Raw genomic sequence first — 11,429 nt, 5'->3', positions numbered from 1 at the left:
AAAACTATATTTATATATATTACTTGTTTACAAAGTTCATTCGAGTGTGTAAAGGAAAACAGTGAACAATCACAAACTTTTCTTTTTATATTTTTAATCTCAATAAAGACATTGGAACAATATTAGAAATAATATTTATAGTCTTCCAAGTAGAGAGAACTGGACTCGTATTGAAAACGAGATAGCACTATTTTATAAAATATACCAACGGCAGGAAGCCGTCATTTAAAAAATGAAAGCACATAATTCGCATTATGCTAACGATTGGATTTACTCTGGAACAATCATTGCATTTCATTTTGGCTCAGGCGATTCAATTTCGATAGTTACTGGTCCATCATTTTCGATATGAACTTGCATCATTGCTCCAAATTTTCCATCTAGAAGAATTCAAACAAAATCATAACTGTGTGGATAAATAAATGAAAGACAGAACATTTTAGTGAAGTTTGAAGTAGCAACAAAGTCTTTTTCCAGTCGATGTCCGCATATATTAGTTTTATGCCTTTTGCGGTCATGATTAATGACATTATTATTGGTTTCCGGATGGATGCCCCGTTAGTTTCAGTATTGCGCTTCGTTGAAACCGAACGCGTCATACGGAAGCCAACAATGATGTCGTTCACATATATTACTTTGCTGCACAGAATTAAATTTTCCAACCATTGTCTCACCTTTAATAAACTCAGGATTATAAACTTTCCCAAGTTCCGCAATGAAATTCCTGTAAAATGGTTCAGCATGCACCGCAGACATAGCTCGATGAAAATCTAATTTATTCCCTTTCATAATATGATAGAGAGTGAATTGGCTGACGCATAGAACTTCGTATTGTTTATCTATAACACTGGCTCCCCATCTCTTTCCATTTTCACCATCAAACAATTTCAAATTCAGGATTTTTTTGACTCTGAAAATACAGTGAAGCCAGAGTTTAAAAAGGAAATAACAATTATGGGGACAACATATATCCCAAAAAAATATTTGCTCAGTGTAATAAAATGTATTACATGTATTCCACGTCTGCAAGAGTGTCATCCGTTTTTATCCCAACAAGCACACAAAGCCCATTAGCAATGCTGCTAATTACCTGCCCGTGAACTGCAAAATAAGAAATTTCATCAAACAACAATCTTACGAATAGCATTAACGATTAGAGAAAGATATCCAAACATTCTTCAATTTTCTACTGAACATAGGAATTGAGTGTAATAAAACGTAAATAAAAAAATCATCTTTATTAAAAAGATATAATATAATAGTTTTAGTATCGAAACATTTTTCAAATAATATTTCCATGAAACGTATTGAACGATCCACTGCTCGAAATCATTGGAACCAATAGTCAGTCTCTGGCTTATCCCGCAACATCTACATATGTTTTCTCCAGATGCATTTTTTTTCAATTCCTTTTTTCCACCAGTATGAGATGTTGGGGGTTCTCCGAGTATCCAATTTCTCACGGTCTCTGTTCTCCGTAGCCGCCTCTAATACACATAAAACCCATTCCCCCCTTCCGAATGGGTGGGAGGAAAAAAACAGCATCTTCAGCGCATGCGCTTTCTCCCTCCATTTTAATCAATTGTTGGTATAATTTTGTTCTCAAAATGAATGAAAAATTGCGAACGAATATCGTAACGAGAGACAATCAAAAATGAATAAAAAGTACTGCAAAACGTAGAGGAGACTAAGGACAGTCTTAGAAACAATCGTTGATCGTACAACGCTGCGTAAAAATTGAATACGCAGAGAAACAGAAGTCAAGTTGGCGTCTATATAACCTCAGAACAAAGTGGTAAAAACTCAAACCTGTGACTGACGCCTGTGTAACCCTCTGAATAATAGCCTTCATGATTTCTCCACTAGTAACCAAAGATTCATAACAATAAAAATAACAAATTCTGACAATTAGCAAGTCAAACAGATTCAAAGTGAAAGTGAAACTTGTTTTTCTCCTACAACAGAGTGGTTATTATGTTTACCGACAAAAGAGCCAACCAATGGGATGGAAGATGCTATCCGGAAAACTCACTTCCCGCGTGTCTACTTCCTACAATACCATTTGACTTTTCAAAGATTGTTTACAAGCACTCCCAGTACAGAAAATTTACCCACCCAAATGACCACAATTATCCAAAAATTTTACTTAAATTCATCAAAAGTGTGTAAAATGAATGTGAACAATTGCCGGAAGCCCATAATTTTCTTATTAAATCATGTGTGATTGTGAATAGATGACCCACTTGTTGCACTTAGGTTATGGCGTTTATAAACAAAAGATATTTCATAAAAATTTGTTCAACAAAGTGTGTATGTACATTAATGTGATAAATAAAAGTGTTAATCTGGTGTGTAGAATCTAGTTGGAATGGAGGCTCCTGGTTTGAGTCTCTTCCAGGGTTCTGACAGTATACATATTAGTGGTGGAGGCCAACGACAGGAGGAAGAGGAGGAACAGGAGGACCTGAGGCGACGTAACGAGGAGTTGAAGAATATACTGACAAATGCCTTTGATGGATATGAGGATGAAGACGATGTTAGTTCAGTAAACAGCAGTCACAACTACACAGATGCATCGCGAGGTGTGGACAGTATAATAGACAAGAGTTCGATTCATGAGAGGGAGGAGAAAGGTCCAACTGTGTCGCAGTATCAAAATGAGTTTGGTGTTTATGGACAGCGTGATACAAGTTCCCTTCCCTCTCGCGATGGTGATAAGGGGCCAACAGTCTCTGATATGCAGAGAGAGTACGGAGTTTATGGTTCTCTATCAACTCCACACAACAATAATAAGGATAACAAGTCCTTGAATTCGGTGGGTCATAGCCCTTATGAATTGCCAAGACCTCCTAGCCTGACGAATCCAGCCTCGTACCCTCATGATCTCAGAGCCCAAATTAACGATGGCTACACATTGCTGGAGAATTATCCGTACAATTACCAGACACCTTCCAATCATTACGATGGAGTCAAACAAAATTACCAGAATAATGGATATATTAGGCCTTATGAGAACAATATTGCACCCAGGGACTCGAGGGAGTATAGTGGTTGTGATAATGAAGTTGATTCTGAACATCACAATCACTGCTACAAATCCAGTCCCAATGGATGTGCAATTAACGATACTAATGCGTACAAAAGGGCTGAGTACAACAGCAAAGAACAACTCGAGGTTTTGTACTCAGTCAGGATGAGGGAGATTCAGCAGCTCACTGAAAAACTCCAGCAATTACATGTGGAGAAGGAGGAGGAGAAGGATCAGTTGATGAGAAAGTTGGCGCTGGCACAGGCGGAGATCGAACGATCTAATCTGTCGAGAAACCAAGCCCAAAATTCACTAGTTGATGCTAAAGCTCAAATTATTGAGCTGCAGGGTCAGGTGGCTGAATTTCAAGAGAAAACTGCTGTTATGGAGAAGACGAATCAAAATGTTACTGAGGATATGTCAGTGGCGAGAAGCTCAGTGGTAGAATTGCAGCAGAAGATCAGTGTTCTTGAGAGGGTGCAGACACTACAGGCTAATGATAAGACGCATGAGAAAATGTTGAAGCAAGCGCAAGAGAAACATGTTCTTGAGATCAGAAATATGCAGACGCAGATTGATATGCTTACAGATAAACTGAATGCCAAGGTATGACATGTACTTTTCAATGCCAAATGAATTGTTAGTTGAACGAATGAGTTCTCATTCTCAAGGGATTTCAGAGATTTACTAGTATTTCTGGAAAGAGCAAGAATTTCTTTATATATTCGACTAATGATCAATGTAGTTAAATAATTTATATGCTTCTAGGAATCTTCATACGTTACTTTGGAGCACAAACTAGCTGATGTACGTAGAGCCCACGAAACACTCATTGTGGAAAAGGGCGACGCAATGAATCGTTTGGCTGAGGCTCTTGAAATAAGTCAGACTCAATGCAGGAATCTCATGGCTTCAAATGACGCTCAGGAGAACATACAGCTTCAGAGTAAAGTAAATTTACTGTCTCAGGAGAAAGAGGAATTGCGAAAAATGATTCAAGATTTACAGGTAGGACTTCACTTCTCTCGATTACCCATTCAAATAATGCTTTATTCGAATTAATCAATACTTACAATTTTTTTCACAGCATAAACTAGAAGTGGCTAAGTCAGACGCTCATCACTACGAATCTCTCTTAACGACGACAATGGAAGAAGGATCTGACTCAATTCGTCAAATGAAACTCGGTGAATTTCACAACAAATCTCGAGGGAATGACGACATAACGAATAAATTGCAGGGTGAGCTTCAGCGTTGCATATCAGGTCAAGCTGTTAAACGAAAAGAAATTGGACGTCTTGAGAACACCATAGCTCAGCAAAACAAGGAGCTAGAGAAAGCTCAAACTCTGGCAAAAACCTGTCAACAAGAGGCAGCACGTTATGCAAAACGAGTCAACGAGCTGGAGCAAGAATTAAAATCGTTACTGACAGAGCACACAATCAAAGCAAACTCCCAAATTCAACGATTATCAGACCAATTGACGGATATGAAGAGTAAAAATGACACTCTTCGTCGAGACAAAGATAAATTAGAACAGAAATTAGAGGAAACTCTAGCACATCAAGAAGAGACTTTGGAAAAAATTAATCAGGAGACTCTTCAGCAACGAGAAAATCAAATGATTGACGAATATAATAAAGAGTACCTCGAAATGCATGACAAAGCTATTGAGAGACTCCGACAAGAGGCTCAGGACGATATCCTTCAGTTGACAGTTCAACTGGAGCAAACACAAAAAGAACTAAATCGAGTGAAAGAAATGTACATAGACGTGTGTGGAAGTAAAGAGCAATTGATCAACGATCATCGAAATGAGATCCAAGAATTGAAAACAACTTACGCCAAATTCGAGGCTCAAAAAGCTGAATTGGAAAGAACAAAGCGAGAATGTGAGGTCCAAATAAAAATCACGGCGAGGCTAACACTGGAGTGTGAAGCACATAAAAATAAAATAATAGAATTAGAAAAAGATCTGAGCAGTGAAAGAAAACATCGAGTTGAGTATCGTAAAAAGATTGATGCTGAAATTGAAAGGGCAAAAGATGAAGCTCTGGCTGAACTTAGAAGTGCCCATCCAAATCACCAAATAAGTGTCCTTTTCCCTGATCACTGTACAGAGCATTCAGAGAGAATTGCCGAACTCGAGGAGGACTGCAAACGTCTGGAGAAGAAGTTGTCAAGTGCTGTTGAGGAACAGAGAAAGCTTCTTGAACTCCAGAGTGAACTGGAAAATGCAAAGATTAAAATAGCGCAAATGGAAATTGCCCATGAAACTCTAAAGCAGAAATGTGAGTCCGTTAAAAAGGAAAATCAAGATCTATCGCTGAAACTCGCAAAATCCGACCAGGAACTATCGACCTCACGAGCTAATAAATCAGATGATCCTAATTTTCACAATTATTCCATTAAGATTCAGATGGAAAATGAGACATTGAAGGATAAGTGTGACTGCTTACTGAAGGAAAAGATGGAGTACAAAAAACGATTATCAGAAATGCAGATGCATCTCAATGAGAGCAAGAAGATGATAGCCCAAGGGGAGCATAATATTAGTCGACAGAACGACAGCCTATCAAATACTCGAAACGATCTGGAGAAGGAGTTAAATCAGTATAAAGATTTTGTTAAAAAATTAACAGATCAATTGAACAGTCCTAGTGATGTTAAGAAGAGGGACATGTACCTGGATGTCAGGGTAAAGCAGCTGGAGTTGGAGCTTCAGGAGAAAGATGCTCAGTTGCAGAGATTAAAGGAGTTGGATAAGATTAAAGCTGAAAGGGACCAGTTAGTGACAAAACTAAAAACTCAAGCAATGCATTTTGAGCAATATGTGAAGAGTCAGAGGCAAGTGTCGGCTGAATTGAATCTTTCTCCTCGAAGTCTGCAGGATGTAGTTGATTTTCAGAAGCTTCAGGAAATTCCGAACGAGGAGATACACCCGAAAGCCGATGAGTTGAGAATGATCGAGGATCAGCATAGAGAGAAGCAGAGACATATTGAAGAGAAGTATAAATCAGTGTTAATTGACTTGAATAAACGTTATGATGAAAAAACAAAGGAGTTAGAGGCCGCGAAAGAAGCGATAATGGCGGAGAAGTTGAGGCTACATAATTCGTTCAAAGAACAGAAACAGTTGGTGGGACAGGTGATTGAGGCAAAGCTAGAGGGATATAGACAGGAGCTTGTTGCAAGAAAATTAAAAATCGAGGAGTTGCAGACGGAGTTGAAAAAAAAGGAAATGGATATGGAGGAGGAAAAAAATTACATGGCTCAGATGATGGCACAATGGGCTGCTGAGATCGAAGGGAGCAAGAGAAAGGAGAAAAAAATGCAAGAGGATATTGACAGGCTGCAGCAAATGGAGAACACGTTGCGGGAGGAAGTTAAAGGGCTGCAGATCAAGGAAAAGAAGTTTAAAGAGAGCTTTGATACATTAAAACACAAGTATCAAGTAGCGAAAACTACTGCTCAAAATTACAGGGTGAGTAACTATACATCCATCCAAATTATGAAAGGGATAAACTCTTCCATCTCTTCAATTCAAGCGAAAAGATTTTATGAGGGCTATTGAAGAGGAAATTATTATAATGAAAGTGTTGGATAATATATGCATTTGAAAAGTCATTTTTATACCTATGTTTCAGGAATATGCTGCTAAGGAAAAAGAATTTTATTCTCTCGAATGCAAACGCATCGACGAGGGATACAAAGAGGCCATATGTCGAGTACAACAGAACTTTTATGATATTCTTGAAGCACAGGAAAAAGAGGCGAAAAAAACAATTGAACAGGTAGAAAAAGATCATGAGGAGCAACTGCAAAAATTGCGACAAAAAAAGAAGTACAAAGAAAAAAGTTGAAGTACGTATTGACTAATAATTTCATTCATATATTTAATAAAATTCCACTTAGTTTGCAATATAGTTTTTAAAGGCCCATTCAGATATGAAATTAATAGAGGCTGGTTTTATTATATAATGGTTTGAACAAATGAGATGAAATGCACTTTATTGTACAACACATATTTAGTTTTAAAGTGACCAATAATGTTCATGGAAATATTCGCGTCATGTTGAGAATTTTATTATCTTTAACGTTAATTAGAATTTTCGAATAATTAAATTTTAGATATCAGAGAATAGTTTATTAATATAGAATATGACATTAAGTTGCCAATGTGGGGCCAAACTCACAGTACACACGTTTCACATGAGTAATCAAATGCGTTGAAAATTTAATGAAATCCGTCTTTTTCCACCCGGTCGAGAAATCTAGTTTTATGAATTTAACAGTTTTATTTTAGATTTTTTAAATACTAGTTAAATCCACAATGCTTGCCAAATTACTACCTTTTTTGTGGTTAAAAATAGTAAGTTTTCATGCACAAAACGTTTTCAGTATTGCTTTCAAAGAGGCCTCAATAACCCGAGGACGGTTTAGCAGCCTTTATGATTGAACAGTATCAAATTTTCTCGAGTGAGGGGATAAGATGTTCTATATTGAAGTGGCTAAATGTAATAAGCCATACATGACATTGTTATTGATAGTACAATTATCTTAAATTTCATTGAGCTTAATCTAAATTATCAGCTGACCATGTTTGTAGCACAGACAAGTTTTCCGAAAACAACTCGATATTTTGTTCTGAAGTCATTCGTTAGCCGAATAATTCTGAAGTTAACAGGAACAGATGAGCCGACTCATTTCAGTTTACCAGTTTCATAACAAATTGAAAGTGAAATTTCTATGATTAATTGTATTGTATACTTTTACAATACAATATATTGTACAATTTCCTTAGTTTTCATCTTCTGTACAGAATCTAAGTACAATGTGCAAGTTTAAGCAGCCATACATTAGAAAATATCATAATATATTAGAAGCAGGACTGATAGAGTATGATAGAAACATCCCTGAGGACCGGTTGAACCAAATCTTATTAGTTATTTAAACCATGGGATGAATTCATTCCGGTGTGAACTTTACGGCGTAATCGATCGTTATCTGGCGGTTTATTCAATGAAGCTGGTGCGACCGGGCCTGAGGTTTTTTTATTATAGAGAACCAAAAGTTGAGTGAAATTATTAATTGTAGTGATGGTTCGCATTATTTAAACATGAAGAAGGGCATAAGTTTTCCGTATACTTTGATACCTTTAGACACATAGTAATTCCTTCATTAATCGCGTTTATGTAATTCAAGCTCTCTAGTAACTGTATCAAATAATCGGTTCGTACAATTCATATTTTGTGTTTTTTAGTGCAGAATATCCAATCTACTCTCATAATACTTTCATAATATATAAATTAGAAAGCAACAAAATTGTAATTTTCATCCTACTGGGCCCAATTTTCAATGTCAGATTTTCAAGTTAACGATGACATTTTAGATGATTTAAAATTGAAAGAAAAACAAACGCAAAAATTTTACTGACGAATTTTATATTGTAATAATGAATAAATCATCACTGAATAGAGAGTATTATTAATATTAATCGTCAATGTATTTTTGTATTTAATGTAAATTAATTTATTTTTTGTAATAAAGATTTTATGTCATCTTTTAAGGATTAATTAAGTTTTGCGAGTTTTTCTATTTTATCATTGAGAACTCAAAATATCCGAGATATTATCAAATATTATGAATATAGATAGCTCTATATCGATAAAGTAGTATCCCGTCATGTGATGTCTGCAATTGATTGTCAAAGTTTTTAATTAATTAGATTGTTCACTCTCCGGAATTCGATGAGCCGATCGATTTACTAGAAATTGAGGCTCAGCCATTGACTCATTTGAGATGGAATATCTCATGTGTATTAATATAATGTTATTCAAAGTGTTGTTTTGGCCACGTTTGATCCCAATAAAAAGAAATCGAAGTATACGTCAGGTATTTACCTTAATATTAGCTTCTCTTGTAAATGTGGTCTTCTCCAGCGACGGGGGAGTCACTTTCCGATCTCCAATAGAGATTGCCCTTATGCACGTGAATACGTATCGTGGAGTCAGAAGGCTAGGTGTCCGGATCCAATAATGAACAAATCATCCAGCTTCTATTTCGCATTGACAGGTCATATATTTATTGTAACAATGGTCGAATACATGGCAACTCCGAAGCAACAGGAACAAGATGATTTAAAACAGGATTTGACAATGCAATTTATCATTCAATGCGTTTAGGATTCAATGGAAAAACTAGAAAAAGAAAAGAAGATCGCGCAGATGATTATCACGAGACAATTATAAATTGCGATATATCGTCGATAACGAGTTTAATTATAAAATTTTTGACGGTTCAATTCTGCTGACGTGGATCAGGATCATTGGGTCCACCACCCATCTGTCTTCTCAGGGACTCGATAAGCTCGGGGTTGGCAGTCTGCATCTGTTGGGCCAATTGCTGTCCTCTGAAATTCCAACAATTAAGTTTTTTTTTTAATTCTCAAAAGTAGAAACTGAAACTTGCTGGCGATTTTCTCAAAAATCGCCAATTTTCCAAACAATTGTAAATTTTCGATTCTAGTTAGAACAAAAGAATAATTACGCTTCAATTAGAACCTCCATCCTTCCTCCTTGTTCAATATTTCCACTCATAAGATCTCCAAGCATATTCTGCATTCCAGGATTAGATAACATTTGTCGCGCCATGCTCATAAGTGCGGGATTTGAGAGCATACTGCTCAAGTCCATGGGAAAACCTGGATTGTTAGCACCAAGTCCCATATTGCTGACTCCCTGCTGTGCTAACTTCTCCTCAGCCAACTGGAGATTATTTTTGTAACCCTCACTATCTGGTTCCATTTCGAGTGCCTTCTGATAACATTCCTTCGCCTCCTTGTGCTTGTCCAAACTTGAATATGCCAGGCCAAGGCGTCCGTAGGCTTTGCTGTACGTGGGATCAACTGTGAGTGCTGTCTCGCAGTCTTTTATAGCACGTCGTTGATTACCAATTTTGCTGTATGCAGCTGCACGATTCCCGTAGTAAACTGCGTTGCGTCCGTCCAGCTCAATTGCTCTAAATTAATCAGAGAGATGTCAAGATTATCCACATCATGTTGTATCTGTAAAGTAACTTTCCAGTCATCCTCATCTTAACTTTATGTTTACTATGCTCTCCAAGTAACAAAAGTCCCATTTCATGAATCAGTAATTAATTTTATAATTCATTATGGTTTTTCAATGATTAACTCCTAGCATCGAGAAGGGAGCCAAATTTTTATCACTCAATTACTTTCACCAAAGTGTTTATAAAAAGTATATTACGAAAATTTCGTTATCCTCTCACATTTAGAGCTATTCCATTGAAAATCAGCACTTCTTTGTTGAATAATTATAGTTCCTTTAATTTGATTAACCTTAATTATTCGTCGATACGTACTTGGTATATAATGCGATGGCCTCATGAATCTTATCCTCCTTCATGAGCGCATTACCCTGGTTTTTCAATTTTTCAGCTTCACCTTTTTCCTCAGCAGTCGCCTCGCGATTTGGTAGGACAGTACAGCCTTCCATAGCTGTTTCACAACAGCTGAGTAAATCAAAATTTGCTGGTGCATCTGATGCTTGTACGTTGTAAGCACTCTCCAAACATTGTATCGCAACTTCAAGGCTCTCACGGGAATCTTCTGTTATATCTCCCTCCTCCAATTGCTTTGTTAAAAAGCGAATAATACTAGCAACCAGGCCTTTCACTGCCATATTCCTGCGGGATGATGACACGTTTAAAAATTGCTTGATCATGATTATTATACTGGAAACGTCTTTTATAACCTCAAAATACTTGAACGATATTGATAGAATTAAAAAGATAGTCAAGTAGATTTCTAACTCAGCAACATTTGACTCTTCTTTTCGTCTGATGTATTTTTTTTTCACTACAGGAATAAGAATGGAAATTAACCTCATTTACCTTTGTTTTTAAATCGTTAAAGATACTTCGGAATCTTATCACAGAAAATTCAATTTTCAGTTGTTTATCGGCTGATTATACTGCGGCTCAAGGGAGTATTGAGATATAACCGTAATTCTATATTCTTAATCGTCTGGAAGAAAAAGTTTTTTAGAAATTTTTTCGTAACTACGCCGGCGAAGATCAACACGAGTAAACTACGTGGATGTTGTGTGTTTCGGCAAACTATGGCCGCAGAATCATTTCCATTGTCATATGTAGATAGCCAACCAGTAATTACTTTTCGCAAAATGAACTAATTTCATCGTTTGTCCTAGGTTTGTACTCGTTTGTACTGAGCTTAAAATGTTTTGCTAGTTTTGTATTTATATTTCAATAAATAATGAAAAATCCAATATGAGGCAAAGCAAGCATCATCTTGGAGCGGTGTCAACCCCAAAATTTTGTAGCGGTGAAGCATGAACTACGATGGTGAATGTGCCTGTCG

At 36.7% G+C, this 11,429-nt stretch overlaps 2 protein-coding genes across 4 annotated transcripts; one reads left to right on the top strand and one right to left on the bottom strand.

Annotated features, from left to right (window-relative positions):
- Positions 1-30: 30 nt before the first annotated feature.
- Positions 31-11,173, bottom strand: LOC135164252 (D-aminoacyl-tRNA deacylase 1). 3 transcript variants are annotated; one of them, XM_064124424.1, is made up of 5 exons: positions 10,943-11,173; positions 10,412-10,735; positions 9,578-10,048; positions 8,932-9,440; positions 1,011-1,101 (listed from the first exon to the last, which is right to left on the bottom strand). In XM_064124424.1, exons 2-4 carry the CDS (start codon positions 10,729-10,731, stop codon positions 9,329-9,331), a joined length of 903 nt encoding a protein of 300 aa, XP_063980494.1. In that variant the 5' UTR covers positions 10,732-10,735; positions 10,943-11,173; the 3' UTR covers positions 1,011-1,101; positions 8,932-9,328. The 3 variants fall into 3 exon arrangements, with proteins under 3 accessions (XP_063980495.1, XP_063980496.1, XP_063980494.1); XM_064124425.1 differs by lacking the exons at positions 8,932-9,440; positions 9,578-10,048; positions 10,412-10,735; positions 10,943-11,173 and adding exons at positions 31-380; positions 675-910; positions 1,810-1,945; XM_064124426.1 differs by lacking the exons at positions 8,932-9,440; positions 9,578-10,048; positions 10,412-10,735; positions 10,943-11,173 and adding an exon at positions 1,810-1,945 and having other exon boundaries at positions 1,007-1,101.
- Positions 2,368-8,915, top strand: Asl (asterless). The gene is made up of 4 exons (XM_064124404.1): positions 2,368-3,634; positions 3,797-4,036; positions 4,116-6,512; positions 6,676-8,915. Exons 1-4 carry the CDS (start codon positions 2,369-2,371, stop codon positions 6,889-6,891), a joined length of 4,119 nt encoding a protein of 1,372 aa, XP_063980474.1. The 5' UTR covers position 2,368; the 3' UTR covers positions 6,892-8,915.
- Positions 11,174-11,429: the final 256 nt, after the last annotated feature.

This window comes from Diachasmimorpha longicaudata, chromosome 7, assembly GCF_034640455.1.
Source record: "Diachasmimorpha longicaudata isolate KC_UGA_2023 chromosome 7, iyDiaLong2, whole genome shotgun sequence".
Taxonomy (NCBI): Eukaryota; Metazoa; Arthropoda; class Insecta; order Hymenoptera; family Braconidae; genus Diachasmimorpha; species Diachasmimorpha longicaudata.
This window is presented reverse-complemented; position numbering and strand designations above follow the sequence as displayed.

What these genes read in the sequence shown, in the direction of transcription:
- Asl (XM_064124404.1), top strand. Translation starts at nt 2,369, where the DNA reads ATGGAGGCTCCTGGTTTGAGTCTCTTCCAGGGTTCTGACAGTATACAT. An exon ending in CAGATAAACTGAATGCCAAG is followed by an intron (nt 3,635 to 3,796) that starts GTATGACATGTA and finishes ATATGCTTCTAG; the next exon opens with GAATCTTCATACGTTACTTT. An exon ending in AAATGATTCAAGATTTACAG is followed by an intron (nt 4,037 to 4,115) that starts GTAGGACTTCAC and finishes TTTTTTTCACAG; the next exon opens with CATAAACTAGAAGTGGCTAA.
- LOC135164252 (XM_064124424.1), bottom strand. Translation starts at nt 10,731, where the DNA reads ATGGCAGTGAAAGGCCTGGTTGCTAGTATTATTCGCTTTTTAACAAAG. An exon ending in GCCATCGCATTATATACCAA is followed by an intron (nt 10,049 to 10,411) that starts GTACGTATCGAC and finishes TGATTAATTTAG; the next exon opens with AGCAATTGAGCTGGACGGAC. An exon ending in ATGGAGGTTCTAATTGAAGC is followed by an intron (nt 9,441 to 9,577) that starts GTAATTATTCTT and finishes TTGGAATTTCAG; the next exon opens with AGGACAGCAATTGGCCCAAC.